Source organism: Peromyscus eremicus, chromosome 16_21, assembly GCF_949786415.1.
Source record: "Peromyscus eremicus chromosome 16_21, PerEre_H2_v1, whole genome shotgun sequence".
NCBI classification, from domain to species: domain Eukaryota; kingdom Metazoa; phylum Chordata; class Mammalia; order Rodentia; family Cricetidae; genus Peromyscus; species Peromyscus eremicus.
This window is the reverse complement of record NC_081432.1, coordinates 59,924,002-59,943,332: the sequence shown is the minus strand read 5'-3', so window position 1 is coordinate 59,943,332 and position 19,331 is coordinate 59,924,002. Positions and strand designations below refer to the sequence as shown.

General features: G+C 42.1%; 1 protein-coding gene across 3 annotated transcripts in view; it reads right to left on the bottom strand.

Annotated features, from left to right (window-relative positions):
- The window catches only part of Znf318 (zinc finger protein 318), a 37,117-nt gene that overhangs the window by 13,700 nt on the left and 4,086 nt on the right, over positions 1-19,331 (bottom strand). For 2 of the 3 annotated variants that reach the window (XM_059282147.1, XM_059282145.1), the window contains exons 3-6: positions 10,977-11,616; positions 7,992-9,449; positions 5,525-5,624; positions 2,629-2,933 (exon numbers count right to left, since the gene is read on the bottom strand). In XM_059282147.1, the coding sequence (XP_059138130.1) occupies positions 2,629-2,933; positions 5,525-5,624; positions 7,992-9,449; positions 10,977-11,616 (2,503 nt within the window). Of the gene's footprint in view, positions 1-2,628; positions 2,934-5,524; positions 5,625-7,991; positions 9,450-10,976; positions 11,617-19,029; positions 19,208-19,331 lie in introns of all 3 variants that reach the window. The other variant, XM_059282146.1, reaches the window with a different exon arrangement.

The following is a 19,331-nucleotide window of genomic DNA, read 5'->3' as shown; positions in this document are numbered from 1 at the left end:
CTTTATAAGAGTTGCTGTGGTCATGGTATCTCTTCACAGCAATAAAACCCTAAGAACGAAGTTGGTACTAGGGACTGGGGTATTGCTATGATAGGCCAGACCATGTTTTTTGTTTGGAGAAATGTGCACTTTGGGTTAGGAAAGCAGTGTAATGCTCTAAGCGAGGGTTAATGGGCCATACTAAGAGGAGTATGGAAGACAGTGGTACTGAGGTTGATTTGAACTGTGGGGGCCTGGCTCAAAAGGTTTCAGAGAACAATTAATCATAGGAGAATATTAATATGTGGCCTAAAGATTGTTCTTAAGATTTTATGGCCAAGAATGTAGCTGCTTTTTTTTTTTGCCCTTGTCTGAAAAGTCTGCTTGAGACTAAATTAACCAGTTTTGGATTAATGGTAGAGGAAATTTCAAAACAGCCTAGTATTGACTCTGTCATGTGGTTATTAGTCACTCTTATGAAGATCTATAATGAAACGAAGCAAGCTGAGTGAAGAAAAATACAAAATGTACAGTTTGAGGAGAAAGGGGCACCAGGAAGTGGAACGGAACTAAATCCTGTGTTCAAGGAGATAAAAACAGATTAAAGAAAAGCCTGATGTTACATTGAATAAAGGGAGCAGTGACCTCAAGGCAAGATCCCATCCAGCTAAGCTTCCAACTTAGAAAAAGGAATTAAAGAAAAGTTTAGGGCTGGATATGGTGGGAGCACTCCAGAGGCAGAGGCAGAGGCAGGTGGACCTCTGAGTTTGAGGCCAGCCTGGTCTACAGAGCAAGTTCCAGGACAGCCAGTAAAGGAAACCATCAAAAATAGAAAGCTGGTAAAGATGTAATTGAACAAGTGGATCTTGTTCCAGTCCCAGCAAACAGCAGAACTTGGAAGCTTTGGCCACATGGTTCTGGCTTTAGAGTAAAGGAAAGAAGAAAAGGGGCTATGAAATTTCCTCCGCAACTAAGGAAAACTGCTGAGGCCAGGCATATATCAGGGGTGTCCTTGCATGGAGGCTTAAAGAGGCCATTGTGTGAAACTGTGAAGGTGAAACCTGGATTGCCTTGAAGACCCCAAGATGTTAGAGATGCCAGATCTGTGGGATACCTGCCGAGAAGAGCTGCTAACAGGGAGTGGAACCAGCCCAAGAGAGAGAAGTGTGTTGCAGTCAACAAAGCTGAAAGGAGCTGGAGATCTGAAGAGAGCTTTGACATCATACATGGAGCTGCAGAGTTTGCCCAGCTGGCTTTTGGTCTTGCTTTGGCCCAGTATTTCTTCACTATGCTCCCTTCTGGAATGGTAATGTATATTCTGTGCCATTATATGTTGAAAGTATGTGGTCTGCTTTTTCATTTTGATTTTACAGGGGATTACAGTTAAGAGACTGCATGAATCTCAGAATTTTTAAACAAGTTTGAGACTGTTATAGACTATGGGGACCTTTGAAGTTGGACTAAATACATTTTGCATTATGATATGGCTACAAGTCTATGAGGGCCAGGGAGCAGAATGTGGTGGTTTGACTAAAAGTGTCCCCCACAGGACCACACGGAGTGGCACTATTAGGAGGTGTGGTCTTGTTGCAGTAGGTATGGCTTTGTTGGAGGAGGTGTGTCACTGGGGGGTGGACTTTGAGGTCTCAGAAGCTCAAGTTAGATCTAGTGTGACATTCACTTCCAGCTGCCTGTCGATTGGATGTAGAACTCTCAGCTACCTCTCCAGCACCATGTCTGCCTGTGTGCCACCATGTTTCCCATCATGATGATAATGGACTAAACCTCTGAACCTGTAAGCCGCCACCTCAATTAAATGTTTTCCTTTGTAAGTGTTGGTCAATGGTGTCTCTTCACAGCAACAGAAACCCTAAGACAGTAACCCTTGAGCTTCTGGCTCATTCTTCTGTTTCTACTGGCCATCTCATCTTAGAAGTGCTGGAATTATAAAACAAAATGACACTGAATCCCACTTTTTACAGTTCTGAGAATTACTCAAGTTATCCAGCTTGTATAGTTAAGTGCTTCTACCTGCTGAACAAGCTACCCAGCCAGAATTCTCTTTTAAAATATAACTCCCCAATGGCTATCAATAACAAATACTTTTATTTACATGAATTCATCACTAGGCTGGAAAAAGGCACTTATGAAATGAGAATCTTGGTTAGATGAATTATAGTGAACAAGAAAGAAGAACAACATGATGAGGCCATGAAGCAGGTAAGGGAGTATAACAATCACAAGCTTTGTGTGACCAGAAGGTTGAGAATGTGGTAGCACTGAGTGTGGTGGTACATGTCTTTAATCCCAGCACTCTAGAGTTAAAGGGGATGTCTGTCAGTTCAGGGCTAGCATGGTCTACATAGTGAGCTTCAGGTCAGCCAAGGCTACATAGGAAGAACTTGTTTGAAAAACCTGTTTGTGCCAGGCGGTGGTGACACACACTTTTAATCCCAGCACTCGGGAGGCAGAGTCAGGCAGATCTCTGTGAATTCGAGGCCAGCCTGGTCTACAGAGTGAGTTCCAGGACAGGCACCAAAACTACACAGAGAAACCCTGTCTCAAAAACAAAACAAAACAAACAAAAACATATTTGTAAGCCTCTGCAGCAGTTCCTGGGGGAAAACAACAGAAAAGTAGTATCATTACCTTGTTGGTAGAAGAAGAGTTTAAGGGTGACAACTCCTTCTCTGGGCTCTTAGATTTTTCTCCTTTTTCAGGCTTCTCTGTAGACTCTTTACTGTCATTTGAAGATTTCAGGGGTTTATCAAAGATGTCAATTCCCAAGATCTGTGCCACTTTGTCCAGTTCAGATTGCTTCTTTTCTGCTTCTTCTGACTCTTTATGTAGCTCTGCAATGTCCTTCATAATGCTATCCTGAAGTCGACTCACCTCCATCAGAAGTGGGTCTTTGTGACCATCCTTCTCCCTTCGTTTCTTGCGTAACATCTCCCCTGAATGGTCAAATGTTTACCAAAAGAAATCCAAGGGAGATAAACTAAGAGAATTCATTTTTTAAATTTGTAAGTAGCAGCCTACAGAGCTATATGACTACAAAATCATTTTCCACCAAAAAACAAAGCAAGTAAGATTCTGTTCCCATATGGGGTTGAAGGACAAGTGATCATATTCTCTTTTGTTAATGGATAATGAGTGAAGGGTCTACAGACAGGACTTCAGGAGCTCCATAAACTCTCCGAGTGATGTATGCAGGTTTGTATGTATGTGTCTCCTGAAAAGATTATGTGACTTTATCTGATTTAAGAACACTTTGCCAATTTCTACACTGGTTTATGCCTAATGTCATCTCTTGTTCCAAATTGCAGGTCTTCCTTCATGGGTCAATCCTTACAGGACAAAATAACTAAGTTTTTCATTTTAAACATTACAAATTCAGACAGAAACAATTATCTTTTTCTGTTCTCTTCTCTTTCATACTATTATCCAGCTGCAGTATTTAGAAGCATTGTTATTTTTTTTTCCCTCATGCACATGAATTTTTAAAAGCACAAATGAAGAAATGGAAGGCATAGCCGTGCATATCTGGAATCCCACCAATTTGAAGGTAGAGACAGGAGGATCAGGAGTTCAAGGTCCTCCTGAGCCACACAGTGAATGTGAGGCTAGTGTGAGCTACAAAAAATACAAACAAAACAAAAACAAAATAAGAGGAGGAGGGGGAAATAGAATAAAAAATAGAACATCACAGAACATTTTGGGCTAAAAAGAAAGCTCTTAAAGTGATGAGAAGATACCAAAAGGAAACTATAATCAACTCAAAGTGGCTCCCCCTAGCTAAACTTGGAAAAATTTGAGCATGAAATAAATAATGACGACAGATGGTAACCTACTATCACTAACGAATATACAACACACACTCATACAGTGACTAAACAAATTGGAGTAGGGTTAGAAGTTCCTCCTTAAAACAGAAACCACACTACATAGTAGGAATAATAAAATTAGAAAAATCATTATCTAGCAACCATCAAAACATGTTTTAGCGAAACAAATCAAAACATGATTTAGCAAAACATCAAAACATTAAAAATTAAAAAACAAAAACAAAAACAAAACAAAAAAAAACATCAAAACAAAAAATGTTTCTCAGAAACATTAATTAAAACTGGAGGGAAGGGCCGGGCGGTGGTGGCGCACGCCTTTAATCCCAGCACTCAGGAGGCAGAGCCAGGCGGATCTCTGTGAGTTCGAGGCCAGCCTGGACTACCAAGTGAGTTTCAGGAAAGGCGTAAAGCTACACAGAGAAACCCTGTCTCGAAAAACCAAAAAAAAAAAAACAAAACAAAACAAACCTGGAGGGAAGAAGCTTCAAGAGTGATTTTTACTATCAACTCAAAGATTCCCCGAAAGACATTCCCAATGTGAACTTGACATTGCTTTCATCATAGTCTTGCCAAAACGTATAAGCTAAACTTAATTATAAAAAAAATCAGATAAACTAAAATGAAGACATATTCTATAAAATACATGACCTTTTTTTAAAATATCAAATTATGAATGGAAAGGCTCAGGAACTATTACTAAAAGGCAAAAGGCTAAAAGACTGACAACTGAATGTGATAATTTATTTCTTCTATAAAGGACAATTATAAAACAACTGGTAAAATATGTGAGATTGGTAGACTAGATAATATAATTCATTTCCTAATTTTAAAAATCTTTTGCATGCATGTGTGTGTGTGTGTGTGTGTGTGTGTGTGTGACTCTCTGTGTGTGCACATGTTCACATGTATGAGTACAGGCATACACATCCTACTGGAGGTCAAAGGGCAACTTTGGGTATCTGTCCTCACCTTCCATCTCTCCGGACAGGATTTCTGCTGCTGCTGCAGACACCAGGCTTCTGGGGAGACACTGTTTACCTCCCATCTTGCCACAGAAATGCTGGGATTGTAGATGCATGCTACTATATCTAACTTCTGTGGGTTCTGAGAATCTAAACTCAGGGCCTCATGCTGGCACGGCAAGTCCTTTACCCCTAAGCCATCACCCTACCCTAATTCTCTAATGCTGATTAGTGTATTGTGCACTTGAATTCTTGTTAGGAAATACATACTGAAGTTCTCAAAGGTATCCTATCTACAATTCACTCTGAAAGAGTTCAGGAAAAATGACACACTCAGTGCCAAGGATGGTGGTGCCCGCCTTTAACCCCAGCACTCAGGAGGCAGAGGCAGGTGGATCTGAGTTCGAGGCCAGCCTGGCCTACAAAGTGAGTTCCAGGACAGCCAGAACTACACTGAGAAACCCTGTCTTGAAAAATAAGAACAACACAAATTGACACTCAAATACAAAAGCAGGAAGAGAGAGGGGGTAGGAAGAGAGAGAGAACGAGACCAGAACTGTTAATAACTGGAGAAATGCGGACTACCTGAGGACTCTTGGCATGGTTACTACCACTTTTCTCCAGGTTCCTGCCCAACTGTTCTTGCTGACGCCATCTGAGCACTAGCACCTCTGCACTGGGTTCCTCCTCAGTTACTACCTACACGACAAGGCAGGCAGACAAGGAGTTGGCTGATACCTTGTTGTTTATGAAGCCGCTCCAGCTCAGTCCTGAGAGAAAACAGTTTCTTCTGCCTGGCTTCCTGGTCAGTCTTCAATTTTTCCCGCTCTTCAATAACCTAGAGAGTAGAAAATGGTTATCATCTGAAGTTCCCAAAAGAGGTCAGGAGGGTGCGTGTGAGGAGAGTTGCACCTGTATTCAAAGATTCTATATGGTGATATGACTGAACTTCAAGATTATGGAGCACTAAAATGTTGAAGACCAGAGCCAAACTATTTTGAGCTATTTTTACTCCCTTTAAAATCATCCATAGCCCACACCTGTAGACCGTCTGATCTAACATCCTTGTGATTCCCAAAATCATACAACGTATTCTTAGCAGACCACAGCTTCTATCAATTCAAAAGCTAAGAACAGCACTGACCACCACATGAACCTAGAGCACTTTTCCTCCTTTGCTGCACCTGTCTTACTTGTGCCTCCCTACCAATGTATTCTGTAAATATTTTTATAACTCATTTTGTTCTGTAACTAACAAAAATCTCACATAACTTAGCTGGGCGGTGGTGGCGCACATCTTTAGTCCCAGCACTCAGGAGACAAAGGCAGGTGGATCTCTGAGAGTTCAAGGCCTGCCTGGTCTACAGGGTGAGTTCCAGGACAGCCAGGACTAGAGACCCTGTTTCAAAACAACAATAACAACAAACAAACAAAAGTAACAACAAGCAAATCAAAGAGAAAAACAATAACAAAAACTTCATGTAATTATAGCCATAGTGAAACATGGTATTTGTGTTCCTGGGCCACAGACTCTTCCATTCGGCTCCAGAATACTTTTTTTTTTTTTTTTTTTTTTTTTTTTTCAAAACAAGAGTTTCTCTCTGAACCCAGGGGTAAACATGAAGGAATGAAATGTGGTTATGACTCACTATATTAGTTGTATTACACATTTCATGTTATTTAAGCTTTACATTTTCTCTATTTTACATTAGGAAAAGTAAGGTCATATAGAATTCAGTATCTTGGGGTTAGAAATGCTCAGCAGCTAAGAGCAGTATTGATCTTGTAGAGGATCTGAGTTCAGTTCCCAATACCCACATCAGGCGGCTCACAACTGCCTGTAACTCTAGTTCCAGGGCAATCCCACATCCTCTTCTGGACTCCTTGGGTACCTGCACTCACATGTGCACGAGTCCATATACAGATACAAATATATATATATATATATATATATATATATATATTATTAAAACTAAATCTTAGAGCTGGAGAGGTAGCTCAGTGGTTAAGCACACACACTGCTGCTCTTTTAGAAAATCTGGGTCCTCTATATCTCCTGCACCTACACAGTGGCTCACAACTCCCTGTAACTCTGCAGTCTCAGGAGATCTGAAGCCCTCTTCTGGACTCTAAAACACCAGGCACGTATATAGTGCACAGACACACATGCAAACAAAACACTCATTCACATAAACTAAATAAATTCTTAAATTAAAAAATAAAAAGAATTAAAAAAAAGAAAAAAGAAAAAGAAAAACAACTCACCAGATGGTGGCAGCACATGCCTTTAATCCCAGCACTCAGGTGGATCTCTGTGAGTTCGAGGCCAGCCTGGTCTACAAAGCGAGTTCCAGGACAGCCAGGGCTACACAGAGAAACCGTCTCAGAAAAACAAAAAATAAACAACAACAACAAACCAAACAAAACCAAACAAATAAACAAACAAACAAACCTCACCCCAGGTCACAAAAGTCAAAGTTAAAATACAGATACAGATTGGGCATGGTAGCACATTCATTTAATCCTGCACTCAGGAGGCAGAGGCAGGTGGATCCTTTGAGTTTTAGGCCATTCTGGTCTACAGAGAGAGTTCTAGGCCAGCCAGGGCTATATAGCAAGACCATGGTCCCAAAACAAACACACAACCAAACAGAAATAGCTGTCCTGAATTTTATTATCCCTTAACCAGTTACTACCAGCTAACAGAAGAAAAAAAAAAAAAAAAGCAAATACGGCAAATGAGAAAAACCACGTATTATCAGCCCTGACTTAGTGTGAGGTTCTTAAAGGGGAAGTGCTCAGTCTCCAAACACTTCCTTGAAGCTTATGTTTTTTCTTCTTTGAAACTTAAGACTGTCAATGAGACTTAAGGCTAAAGTTCAAAGTATTTGAATACCATACAAAATTAAAATGCTTTCGTCTTCCAAAGATTACATTTCTTTATGTGGAAAAAGACGAGACTATATGATGCTTCAAGGTTCCCAGCTTCTACCCTCTGTATCTTCAGACTATACATGACAGAGAAATAAACTTAAAAAACTGTTAAGGACAAAATATTAGCAGCTCAAAGGCGCTATTACATACATTACTTGGTAATGATGTAAACCTCCAAAAAAACCTCCTCTAAAAAACAGGTACAAACTATCTGTTTTTGTTAAATAGAAACAGAAAACTCAGGCGTGAGATGACCAAAGCTAATATTCACCTTCTGCTTCTGGGAAGCACGGTTCTTCTCGTCAGAGGTCTTCTCTGGATTATATCTTATGAGTGACGGAATGGACACCTGCACAGGAACTTGCTTAACAGAAACCGAGCCTAGCACTGACACCTCTTGTTTGGACTTTTCAGGAGTCACGGTGGGGATCACAAGGAGATTGGGACGACTAGCTTGTTTGTTTGTAGCTTGTTTGATGATTGTTGGTATCAGCCTGTGTGGTTCCGATACAGGGAGGCTTGATGGTTGAGAGGCAGGATACATGGGCCACCTTGGGGCTGTGTATGCCATGTAGTGCCTATAGGCATCAAAGGAAGGAGAGGGAATGACAGATCCCTGGTAGTTTGGAGGTAACCGAGGTGGAGCAAACTGGGGCGGTGGCCTTGGTATATGGAACTGGGCTAAAGGGGCAGGGTGTGGAAGTCTAATTGGAGCAGATGGAGCCGATGGCAACATGCACCTAACAGGAACAGGTGACTGAAACCCACTGCCAACTACGTCTGGTCCTGAAACATGGCCCATTGGATGATCAGACTTTAAGAATGGAGGGCTATTTTTTGTGAGCAGGTAAGGATCTACCGGGGAGGCTGGGTGTGGATGAGATACTTCTGGGGACTGAGTATTGCTGGGATGTGCCTCCCTGCTCTCGAGTCTGTGAGAATCTGAAGAGCGCCGATCAGTCGAGAAACTATGGTCAACTGAGGAACAGCGGTCAGCTGAAAAGTGTCGGTCAGCAGATGAACGCCGGTCAGCTAAGGAGCGTGACGATGGCTTCTTGCCATGAAGTCGCTCCTGGGTACGTGCAGCCAATTTACTAATTTCTGCTACTCCAATATCCAGGCCTATGGTCTTAAGCAAGTCATGAATCTTGGCATATTCTGGATTGCTCTCTTCTAGTGATTCTAGCTTGACGGCTGGAGTTGAGGGCAGAGAGCTTGCTTTCTGTCTCGAACCCTTACTCTCGGAGTCCCCAAGGGCCTTAGGTGGAGATTCTGCTTTTACATCCTCCTCTTCATCCCCATAGAGAAATTTCTCCTCATCCTCAATATCAGGGAAACTTCGTCTTCTTTTTTCCTGTGTACTGGTAGGATCAGCCAACATGCTCAGAATTCGGGAAAAGCCACTGCCATCCTGGCTAGCTCTCTCGTGGGGCAGTAAGAAGTCTGTATGTCGCTCAAGTCCCTCAGCCTTCAAGTTCAACTTTTCTTTATAGCACAGAAAACTGTCCAATTTGTCACTGAGAGGATTGCTGTCTTTAGGGATCTCACGGAGGGGACCCCATTGGTATAGGTTACTCTGAGGTTCCTTCAGGTCAGCCTCCACTGTAGTTCCCTTACTTTCAATCTCTGAAGCAAAAGCAGGAATGGCACCACCTGGTGGAGGAGGTGAATGTTCCGAATAGAGAGGGTGATCCCGACCGGAGCTGGGTCTGCTGGAAAAGCTCTCCAGCTGCAAACACAAGCAAGCACACTGATTTAGCATCTGGGAAGAATCACAGAACGCTAGAACTGAGATGTTTCTTCAATAGGAGAGATCTAAGTTATAAAAAGAAGTCATCTCAGCCAAGCTCAAAACTAAGTCCCCACCTCTCCAACTGTCTCTGCCACAGACTGAGTGGTCGTGACCTTTACCCATGTGTTGTTCTATTCTTCATCAAGGAATTTGAATTCAAAAGGATTGTAGACATTTTCCCTACTTGTTTCCCTTTTTTGTTTTAAGAACTGTGCTTGTTGTTGTGTGTGTTGTTGTTGGGGTAGGAGGTATGTGAATATATGGACACTCATGAGCACACTGTGTCTGTGGGGGGAGGGGAGGGAGAGGGAGAGAAGGGAAGTGTGTGAATATATGGGCACACACGAGCACAGTGTGTGAGAGAGAAAGAAATGGGAGGGGGAAGGTGTGTGAATATATGGGCACACACGAGCACTATATGTGTGGATTTTATAGGAGTTAGGATCTGAGAATCAAACTTAAGTCATCAGGCTTGCCCCCAGCCATGTTGGGGGTCTAACTATGTAGCCCAGGCTGGCTGGCTTTAACTTTCAATGTGCCCTAACAGACTTGAACTTGGAATCCTCCTGCACTGGTCTCTCAGCTGCTGGGATTATAGGTGCATACCACCTCACCCACCTTATCTTCATATCTATTGATGACCAAAGAAAAACACACAAGTAGGACTACTCTGGAGACAGGATACTCTGGAACTCTAAGTGATCAACGGCTTGTTTTTCTAAATATTTCAGTACTTGCTCAGAAGCCTCTAGTCACACTAGTAGTCTTGCCTGACCATCTTTTCATAGGAAGAAAAAGCAATGTCAAGGCCAGGACTGTTGTGACTCATCTAAAATTCACACAGGAAGTTGATGGTTCCTAAATCAGAACCACTTGATCTCTAGTCTAATGTCCCACAACTCATACATTGTCTTCTTCTAAAAAGATAAAGAAATCAAGATTGCCGGGCGGTGGTGGCGCACGCCTTTAATCCCAGCACTCAGGAGGCAGAGCCAGGCGGATCTCTGTGAGTTCGAGGCCAGCCTGGGCTACCAAGTGAGTTCCAGGAAAGGCGCAAAGCTACACGGAGAAACCCTGTCTCGAAAAACCAAAAAAAAAAAAAAAAAAAAAAAAAAAAAAAAAAAAAAGAAATCAAGATTATCTTCTCCTTTTGCCCTTAGGCTTAATTTCCAAGAATCCACATTCAGAGATTCCTATAGGGCTATTCAATTTATGGGGGGAAAAAAAAATCAAGGCAGATACTCTCCTCAATCTATTTAGAAAGTAATGTAGTAACAGAAGCCCTTGTTGATACATTATGAGCCTACAGTTTAATCTGGAGAATCCTAGGAGTAGCTCACTATTAGGCATAAGGACGTCAGCAGCACAGCACATGTTACACAGACACTATTAAGGAACATGGTCACGGGAAAGTATCAGGATTTAGGATATCAGAGGGACTATCAAGAGAAATACAACAGAGACCTGAAAGGAAGGCTTCATGTCCACTTCAATTCGCTTCTTCAGAATGGACTTCTTGGGCATCACAGGCACTTCTTCAGACTGATGCAAAGGATATCCTGGCTCTGTTGCTAGGACATCTGACAACCCAGGGATGGAACAGCTAGTTCCATCATCATCAACTCCCACAAGCTCCTGACTCAAGCTCCTATTTTGTTCTTCTTCTTCCTCTCGCTTTCGCCTGGCAAGGTCCAGTTCTCGAAACTCTGGGTCGAGAAACCCTGGGCTGGGGCTTCTTCTTCGCTGTCGATAGCTGCGGGTCCCGTATGTAAAACTGGAGTGGTCCCCTCCTATGCCATGTACCTTTTCTGTGTCGTCATAACGGGGTCTTTTGGTCTCCCGGCCTCTTTCCTCAGATCGTGTAGAGTAAGAGGAGCTTCTGAGTTTGTCTCTACTCCGTTCTGCTCCCCTCAACAGTTCACCATGGCAACTGATATGGGGACTATACTCAGATCTGTGCAAAAACGTTTCTCTTGCTCGGTAGTCCTCATCGAGCTGTCCCAATAATGGACTAAGCGGCCCCTCCTCCCGAGAAATGTATCTTTCAAGGCCCCGAGAGCACTGGGAGCTTCGAGTGAAGACAGAATCATCAGCCAGATCATCCCTGAGAAAAGAGACAAGCATCACTGACTATATATATCACTGGCCTTGGAGGAGAAAGGCCAGACAATGCTAAGATAGTATTATTTAGGAAGGGAACAAAAGAATGCTTAAAGCAAAAGCAAATGATTGAAATTCAAAGAGAGATTACACACAGAACATTCCCTCTCCCTTTCCCAGGGTCACCAGCTGCTTTAGCGTCTCATCAAGAGTTACTATTACTAATACAGCTACAGAACTCTTAGGCTAATTATTGTTTTAATTAGTCTGAGGATGCAGATTATCACACTGGAGCTCAGGAGATACAAGCATCACAAAGAAGCTAGAGAAATGATTCAGCAGTTAAGACTGTGCACTATCTTCTACAAGAACCAAGTTCAGGGGTTGGGGATTTAGCTCAGTGGTAAAGCGCTTGCCTAGCCCTGGGTTCGGGCCTCAGTTCTGAGAAAAAAAAAGAACCAAGTTCAGTTCCCATATCCATGTCAATGGCTTACTCCCGTTTCAGGGGATTAGACACTCTCTTCTGGATTATAAGGGCACTTGCATTCACATGTGCATACTCACACAGAAGCACATATATACATAAAACTGAAAAATAAAAATAAACCTCAAAAAAAAAAAAAAAAAAGGCAGAGTCCTAATTGATACAACTTGACTAGCTGGACCAGGTATCGCCTTTAATCCCGGCACCATGCAGACAGGTAGCTCTCAATTCCAGGGCTACATACTCAAAACACTTTCTTAGACAAACAAAAGACATTAACGGGCTGGAAAGATGACTCACCCATTAAAAGAACTGCATGCTCCTCTAGAGGACATGGGTTTGATTCCCAGCACCCACATGATGGTTTCATAACCAACTGTTACTCCCAATTCCAGGGAATCCAATGCCCTCTTCAGGCCTCTTCCTCAGGCACCATTCACACACATAGTACACAGACATACAAGCAGGAAAAACACCCACACATATAAAAATAAATAAATCTTAAAAACAAAACAATAACAACAAAAACTTGACTAACTAAATTTAAGCTCTTTATCAGGACCAGCATCCCTAGCATTAACTGAGAATTTATTAAAAAATAATGATTCTAAGCAGACATGATGGTCCATATCTGTAGTACCAGTGAGGATACTGAGTACCAAGTTAACCTGGGCTACAGAAACTTTGAAGACAGATTGGCTATAGGACCCTATCTCAAAAACAAAACAGAAAAAAAAAAAAAAAGAAATACAAATTTTTAGGCTCCATCCCACACCTACTGGGCCAGAGTTTGAATTTTAATGAGATTTACAGGTGATTTGAATGTGCTTTAAAGTTTGAGAAACATCATTCAAGAACAATGGCTTCCAAGCTTTGTCCCATGGGTTGTTTCTCTCTCTCTCTCTCTCTCTCTTTTTTTTTTTTTTTTTTTTTTTTTTGGTTTTTTTGGAGACAGGGTTTCTCTGTGTAGCTTTGGAGCCTGTCCTGGATCTCTCTTTGTAGACCAGGCTGGCCTCGAACTCACAGAGATCTGCCTAGCTCTGCCTCCCAAGTGCTGGAATTAAAGGTGTGCGCCACCACCGCCCGGCTTGGGGTTGTTTCTTAATCTGTTTTGTTTTCCTTAGCTGTATAGGGGATAGATCCTGGGCTTCCACATCTAACAGCAAGTGCTTATCACTGACACATATATGTATCTCCAGCCCACAGAGATTCTACAAGGCACTTAGGAGCTGCCGAAGGAAAGATGCTGGGAGAGCAAGCAGGGAGGTTCTAGACTTTCCACCTCATGAAAGCGGTACCTACCAGTCCAACTTCACGTCTACATACTCAAGTTTGACATATTTCTATTGGGGGAAAAGTTTGATTATAGGGATAACTAAGACCCCAAAAACTGTTTGGTCACGCTCTTTCCTGCCTTGTCTTGGATCTACAAGCAATCTCCTACCATAGGACCCGGCAATAAGTGATGTTTTGGCTCACTGTGTATTTTTATTTTTCAGAAATAGAAAGATTTCAGATCTTCATAACATAAATGTAAAAATTCAGGATGAGATGGTTTTCCTTTTAGTTCAGAAGCAGATAATAAATCTAGCCATTTTGGGGTACTATGGTCACAGAGCTTCTATGATCCAAAAGACTAGGGTTTTAATTTAAATCACAAATGGAAATAAAGATCCTCTAGGATTTTTTAAAATTGCATTTAAAAAAATTTTTTGTGCCGGGCAGTGGAGGCTCACGTCTTTAGTCCCAGCATTTGGGAGGCAGAGGCAGAGCCAGGCGGATCTCTGTGAGTTTGAGACCAGCCTGGTCTACAGAGCAAATTCTAGGACAGGCTCCAAAGCTACACAGAGAAACCGTCTTGAAAAACAAAAACAAACAAATTGTGGGTGTACATGTCTCTATGTATGTGGGCACATGTGTTCTGTGGCACATGTGTTCTGTGGCGCATGTGTGGAGGTCAGAGAACAAGAGGAATCGGTTCCCTCCTTCTGTTATATGTGTCCTAGGGATCAAATGCAGGTCTCCAGGCTCAGTGGTCAGTGCTTCTACCTGCTGAGCCATCTCGCCAGCCCAGACATCCTCTATACCAGGAGATCCTCTAGAGTTTTAGAAATCTAATTCATCTAAAAAAAAAATTATGAAACCAGTAATCTTAGGACTTAGGAGGCTGAGGTAGGATAATCACTCTGAGTTTGAGACCAGACTGGCTAGAATGAGTTACCTGAACTTTAAAATGGAACCCAGTCTCAAAAAAAAAAAAAAAAAAAAAAAATCCAGAATGAATTACTATCCAGAGGAAAGTAATTATTAATATCTTTTTTATCAAAAAATTTCATTATGACACAGAAGAGACACATGGCATAGGAGGGGATTGCTCAAGTTTTGCATTTGGGACTCACAACTATCAACAGAGAAGAAGAAGGCCCAGCCCGGGGTTTCTAGAAGAGGGTGTTGGATCCTCTGGAGCTTAGAGGCAGTTGGGAGCTGGAAACCAAACTTGGATACTCTAAAATATCAGTGTACATTACATTCTTAGTCACCATGCCATCTCTCCAGCTGGCCCTATGTTACTGTGAGGCTGTGATACTTTGCCTGTGCGAAACACCTAATGGTCTAATAGAGTTGAATGGCCAATGGCGAGAGAGGAGAAAGGATTGGTGAGGCTGGCAGGTACAGAGAATATATAGGAGAGATATGGAAGGAAAAGGAAGGAGCCAGAGAGGGAGGAGGACAGCAGGAACCAGTCACCCAGCTACACAGCCAGCCATGGAGTAAGAGTAAGATTTACAGAAGTAAGAGAACGGGAAAGGCCCAGAGGAAAAAGGCAGATGGGATAATTTAAAGTTAAGAAAAGTTGACTAGAAACAATCTAAGCTAAGGCCAGGTATTCATATGCTGTGAATGTGTTGCTCTGACTGGTTAATAAATAAAGTGCTGATTGGCCAGTAGCCAGGCAGGAAGTATATTCAGGACAAAGAGAGAGGAGGATTCTGGGAACAGGAAGGCTGAGTCAGGAGACGCTGTCAGCCGCTGCCATGAGAAGCAGATGTTAAGATACTGGTAAGCCACAAGCCATGTGGGGCAATGTATAGATTAATAGAAATGGGTGAATTTAAGATTTAAGAACTAGATAGCAAGAAACCTGCCATGACCATACAGTTTATAAATAATATAAGCTTCTGAGTGATTATTTTATAAGTGGACTGCAGGAGGGGAAGTGGGGGGGTGGGGAGGTGGGGGTGGGGTTGGCAGGACCTGGAGAGAAATTCTCCAGCTACAGTCATAGTTAAGAATAAACTTCCACGTGTGATTTATTTGGGAGCTCGATGGTGGGCCCCCAAAGAGCAAGAACCAACAACAATGTATCTGTCTATAGCAGTGGTTCTCAACCTATGGGTCATGACCCATTGGGGGGGGTTATTAAACGACCCTTCCACAGGGGTTGCATATCAGATATCCTGCATATCAGATATTTACAATTCATAACAGTAGCAAAATTACAGTTATGAAGTAGTGACGAAAATAATTTTATGGTTGGGGGTCACCACAACATGAGGAACTGTATTAAAGGGTCGCAGCATTAAGAAGGTTGTGAACCACTGGTCTACAGATATATAAATCCACAAAGAAGCTTGTACAACAACATTCATAGTAGTTATTTATAACAGCTAAAAGAAAAGGCAACCCAATGATATTCATCCATTTACTAATAAAGAAAAAACAGAATTTGGTATATCCATACAATGAAATATTATTGGCAATAAAAACAAACACTATAAACATAGATGAGCCTTAAAATATGTGAAAGCTAGTTGAAAAGAATTATACATTGGGGCTGGAGAGATGGTTCAGAGGTTGAGAGCACTTGCTGCTCTTCCAGAGGTCCCGAGTTCAATTCCTAGCAACCACATAGTGACTCATAGCCATCTATAATGAAATCTGGTGCAGGCAGAATACTGTATACATAGTAAATAAGTAAATCTTAAAAAAAAAGAATCATACATTGTTCCTATAAAAGTAAAAAGTACAGCTAGGCGGTGGCAGCATGCACCTTTAATCCCAGCACTGGGGAGGCAGAGGCAGATCTCTGTGAGTTCAAGGACAGCCTGGTCTATATAGAGAGTTCCAGAACAACCAGGACTGTTACAGAGAGAAACTGTCAAACAAACAAACAAATAAATAAATAAAAATATTACCTAGAACTGAGATAAGGTGAGGGCAGTAAGGGTAAGTATATCAGAATTTCTCCAGTCATAATAAAAATATTATAAAATTCATTGTAGCAGTGGAAACACAACTCTGTAAATATGTATCTTAGTGTCCAAGTGTCTTAGAATTTTTCACTCAACTTGTTCACACTCCCATTTTAGAATAAGAGATACTCCAGTTAGGGCTTTTAAGGTTAGACCATAATCTTGATAACTTGATGTCCTGGCTAGTTTTATGCCAACTTGACACAAGCTGTAGTCATCTGAGAGAAGGGAACTTCACTTAAGAAAATGCCTCCTGGACTGGAGAGATGATTCAGAGGTTGAGAGCACTGACTGCTCTTCCAGAGGACCCAGGTTCAATTCCCAGCGCCCATATGGCATGGCAGCTCACAACTGTCTGTAACTCCAAGATCTGACACCCTCACACAGACATACATGCAGACAAAACACCAACACACATAAACAAATTTAAAAAGAAAAAAGAAAAAAGAAAAGCCGGGCAGTGATGGTGCACGCCTTTAATCCCAGCACTCGGGAGGCAGAGCCAGGTGGATCTCTGTGAGTTCGAGGCCAGCCTGGGCTACAGACTGAGTTCCAGGAAAGGCGCAAAGCTACACAGAGAAACCCTGTCTTGAAAAAAACAAAAACAAAAACAAAAACAAAAAAAACCAAGAACAACAACAAAAGAAAATCCCTCCATAAGATCGGGCTGTAGGAAGCCTGTGGAGCATTTTCTTAATTAGTGTTTAGTGATTAACCACCACCCTAGGGTGGTTGTCCTGGATTCTATAAGAAATCAGGTGGAGTAAGCAAGTAAGCAGCACCCCTCCATGACCTCTGCATCAGCTCCTGTCTTAAGGTTCCTGCCTTGCTTGAGTTCCTGTCCTGACTTCCTTCAGTGATAAACTATGATATGGAAATGTAAGCCAAACAAATCCTTTCCTCCCCAACTTGCTTTTGGTCATGGTGTTTATCATAGAAATAGAAACCCTAACTAAGACACTTGGCTGTTACCAAAAAAAACCTAATAGCAAGACTTGACAGATTCAGTAAGAGGGAAAATATTGGGGGCAGTGGTCTCACGAAGAAAAAGAAAAATTAACATGGCCTTTTGGAAATTGGCCTAAAGTTTTTATTTAGAAAGAGTGAAGCGTGTTTGTCTGTATGTGTTTCTGTGTCTGTCTTCTGCTATGTCCACTTGAGTACATGGAGGCCAGAAGTGGGCATTGGGTTCCTTGGAACTGGAGTTACACGTTTGCAGCTGATGGTGTGTTGCTGGACATGGGCTTTAGAAACTGAACTCAGGTCCTCTGCAAGAACAGCAAGTGTTCTTTTTTTTAAATTTATTCTTATTTATTTATTATGTATACAGTGTTCTGCCTGCATGTATCCCTGCAGGCCAGAAGAGGGCACCAGATCTCATTACAGATGGCTGTGAGCCACCATGTGGTTGCTGAGAATTGAACTTAGGACTGCTGGAAGAGCAGTCAGTGCTCTTAACTGCTGAGCAATCCCTCCAGCCCTGGAAATGGTCTACTTAATTAGCTGAAGACCAGACCCACCGTCAGGAAACATACTGAATATGCTAATGATTCTACAACCTTATTTTACTGAATGGTAACTATCCATATAAAAAGTAATCACAGAGCTGGGCGGTGGTGGCGCACGCCTTTGATCCCAGCACTCGGGAGGCAGAGCCAGGCGGATCTCTGTGAGTTCGAGGCCAGCCTGGGCTACCAAGTGAGTTCCAGGAGAGGCACAAAGCTACACAGAGAAACTCTGTCTCGAAAAACCAAAAAAAAAAAAAAAAAAAAAAAAAAAAAAAAAAAAAAAAAAAAAAAAGTAATCACAGGCTGGAGACCATTCTTCCAGATGATCTGGTTCAATTCCCAGACCCCACACGGCAGCTCACAACTGTCTGTCATTCCAGTTCCAGGGGACCCAACACCCATGCCAAAACACCGATGCACATAAAATAAAAATAAATTAATTTTAAAAAAAGTAATCACAATGTGCAGGTGGTAAAATATAAAACTGAGTGCTGGTGGTGGTTCACACCTTAATCCCAGTACTTGGGCGGCAGAGGTAGGAGGCCAGCCTGGTCTACATCCTGAGTTCCAGACAGCCAGGGCTACACAGAGACATCCTGTCTTGAGAAAATCGGAAAACAAAAATACACGCACACGCACACACCAGACTCTCAGCTCCCATTTAGACCCTTATTCTCACATTCTGTAAAGCAGATTTCTCTAAAACACATGATTCTGGAAATATTACAGTTCTAAACACCTTATTAAGGAAATTAAATTTTTCTAACTTAAAAAGATAGTTGGGGGGGCTGGAGAGATGGCTCAGCGGTTAAGAGCACTGACTGCTCTTCCACAGGACCCGGGTTCAATTCCCAGCACCCACATGGCAGCTCACAACTGTCTGTAACTCCAGTTCTAGGGGATTCAGCACCCTCACACAGACATGCAGGCAAAATAACAATGCACATTAAAAATAAAATATTTAAAAAAAAAAAAGATAGTTGGTTATCAGGAGCATATGTGCATAACGAAGAGGAAATGTCAGGTTAGGCCCCACAAAAGGAAACCCCGCAAGGAAGGAAGAGAATCACACCCTGTACCACCACCCTAGTCCACCTACTCAGTAACCTCCCAAAATAGCAGCCAACTGAAGGGCAAGAGCTGGTGACTCCATTAACGATCCAGTCACATACCTTGCAGCCCTATCTTCAGAAGCCTCAATGTTACATAAGACTGTCCTGCCTTGCTTCACTGCATCCATAGCCATTGGAGCCTTGAAGTAAAGAGCACCAGTAGTAACTCTGTCCTCAGACTTCCTGCCCAGCTTGTCTCCATTTGCCTGCCTATACTCTATACAAAACTCAACATTACCTGTAATAAACAATATTTCCTTGATTAATCACTAATGAATCATTTATGAAACCCCAATGTGCTAGAGACTAAAACAGATATGCTCTAGGATGGAGAAAATGCTGTCCTATACGCTCATCTTTAC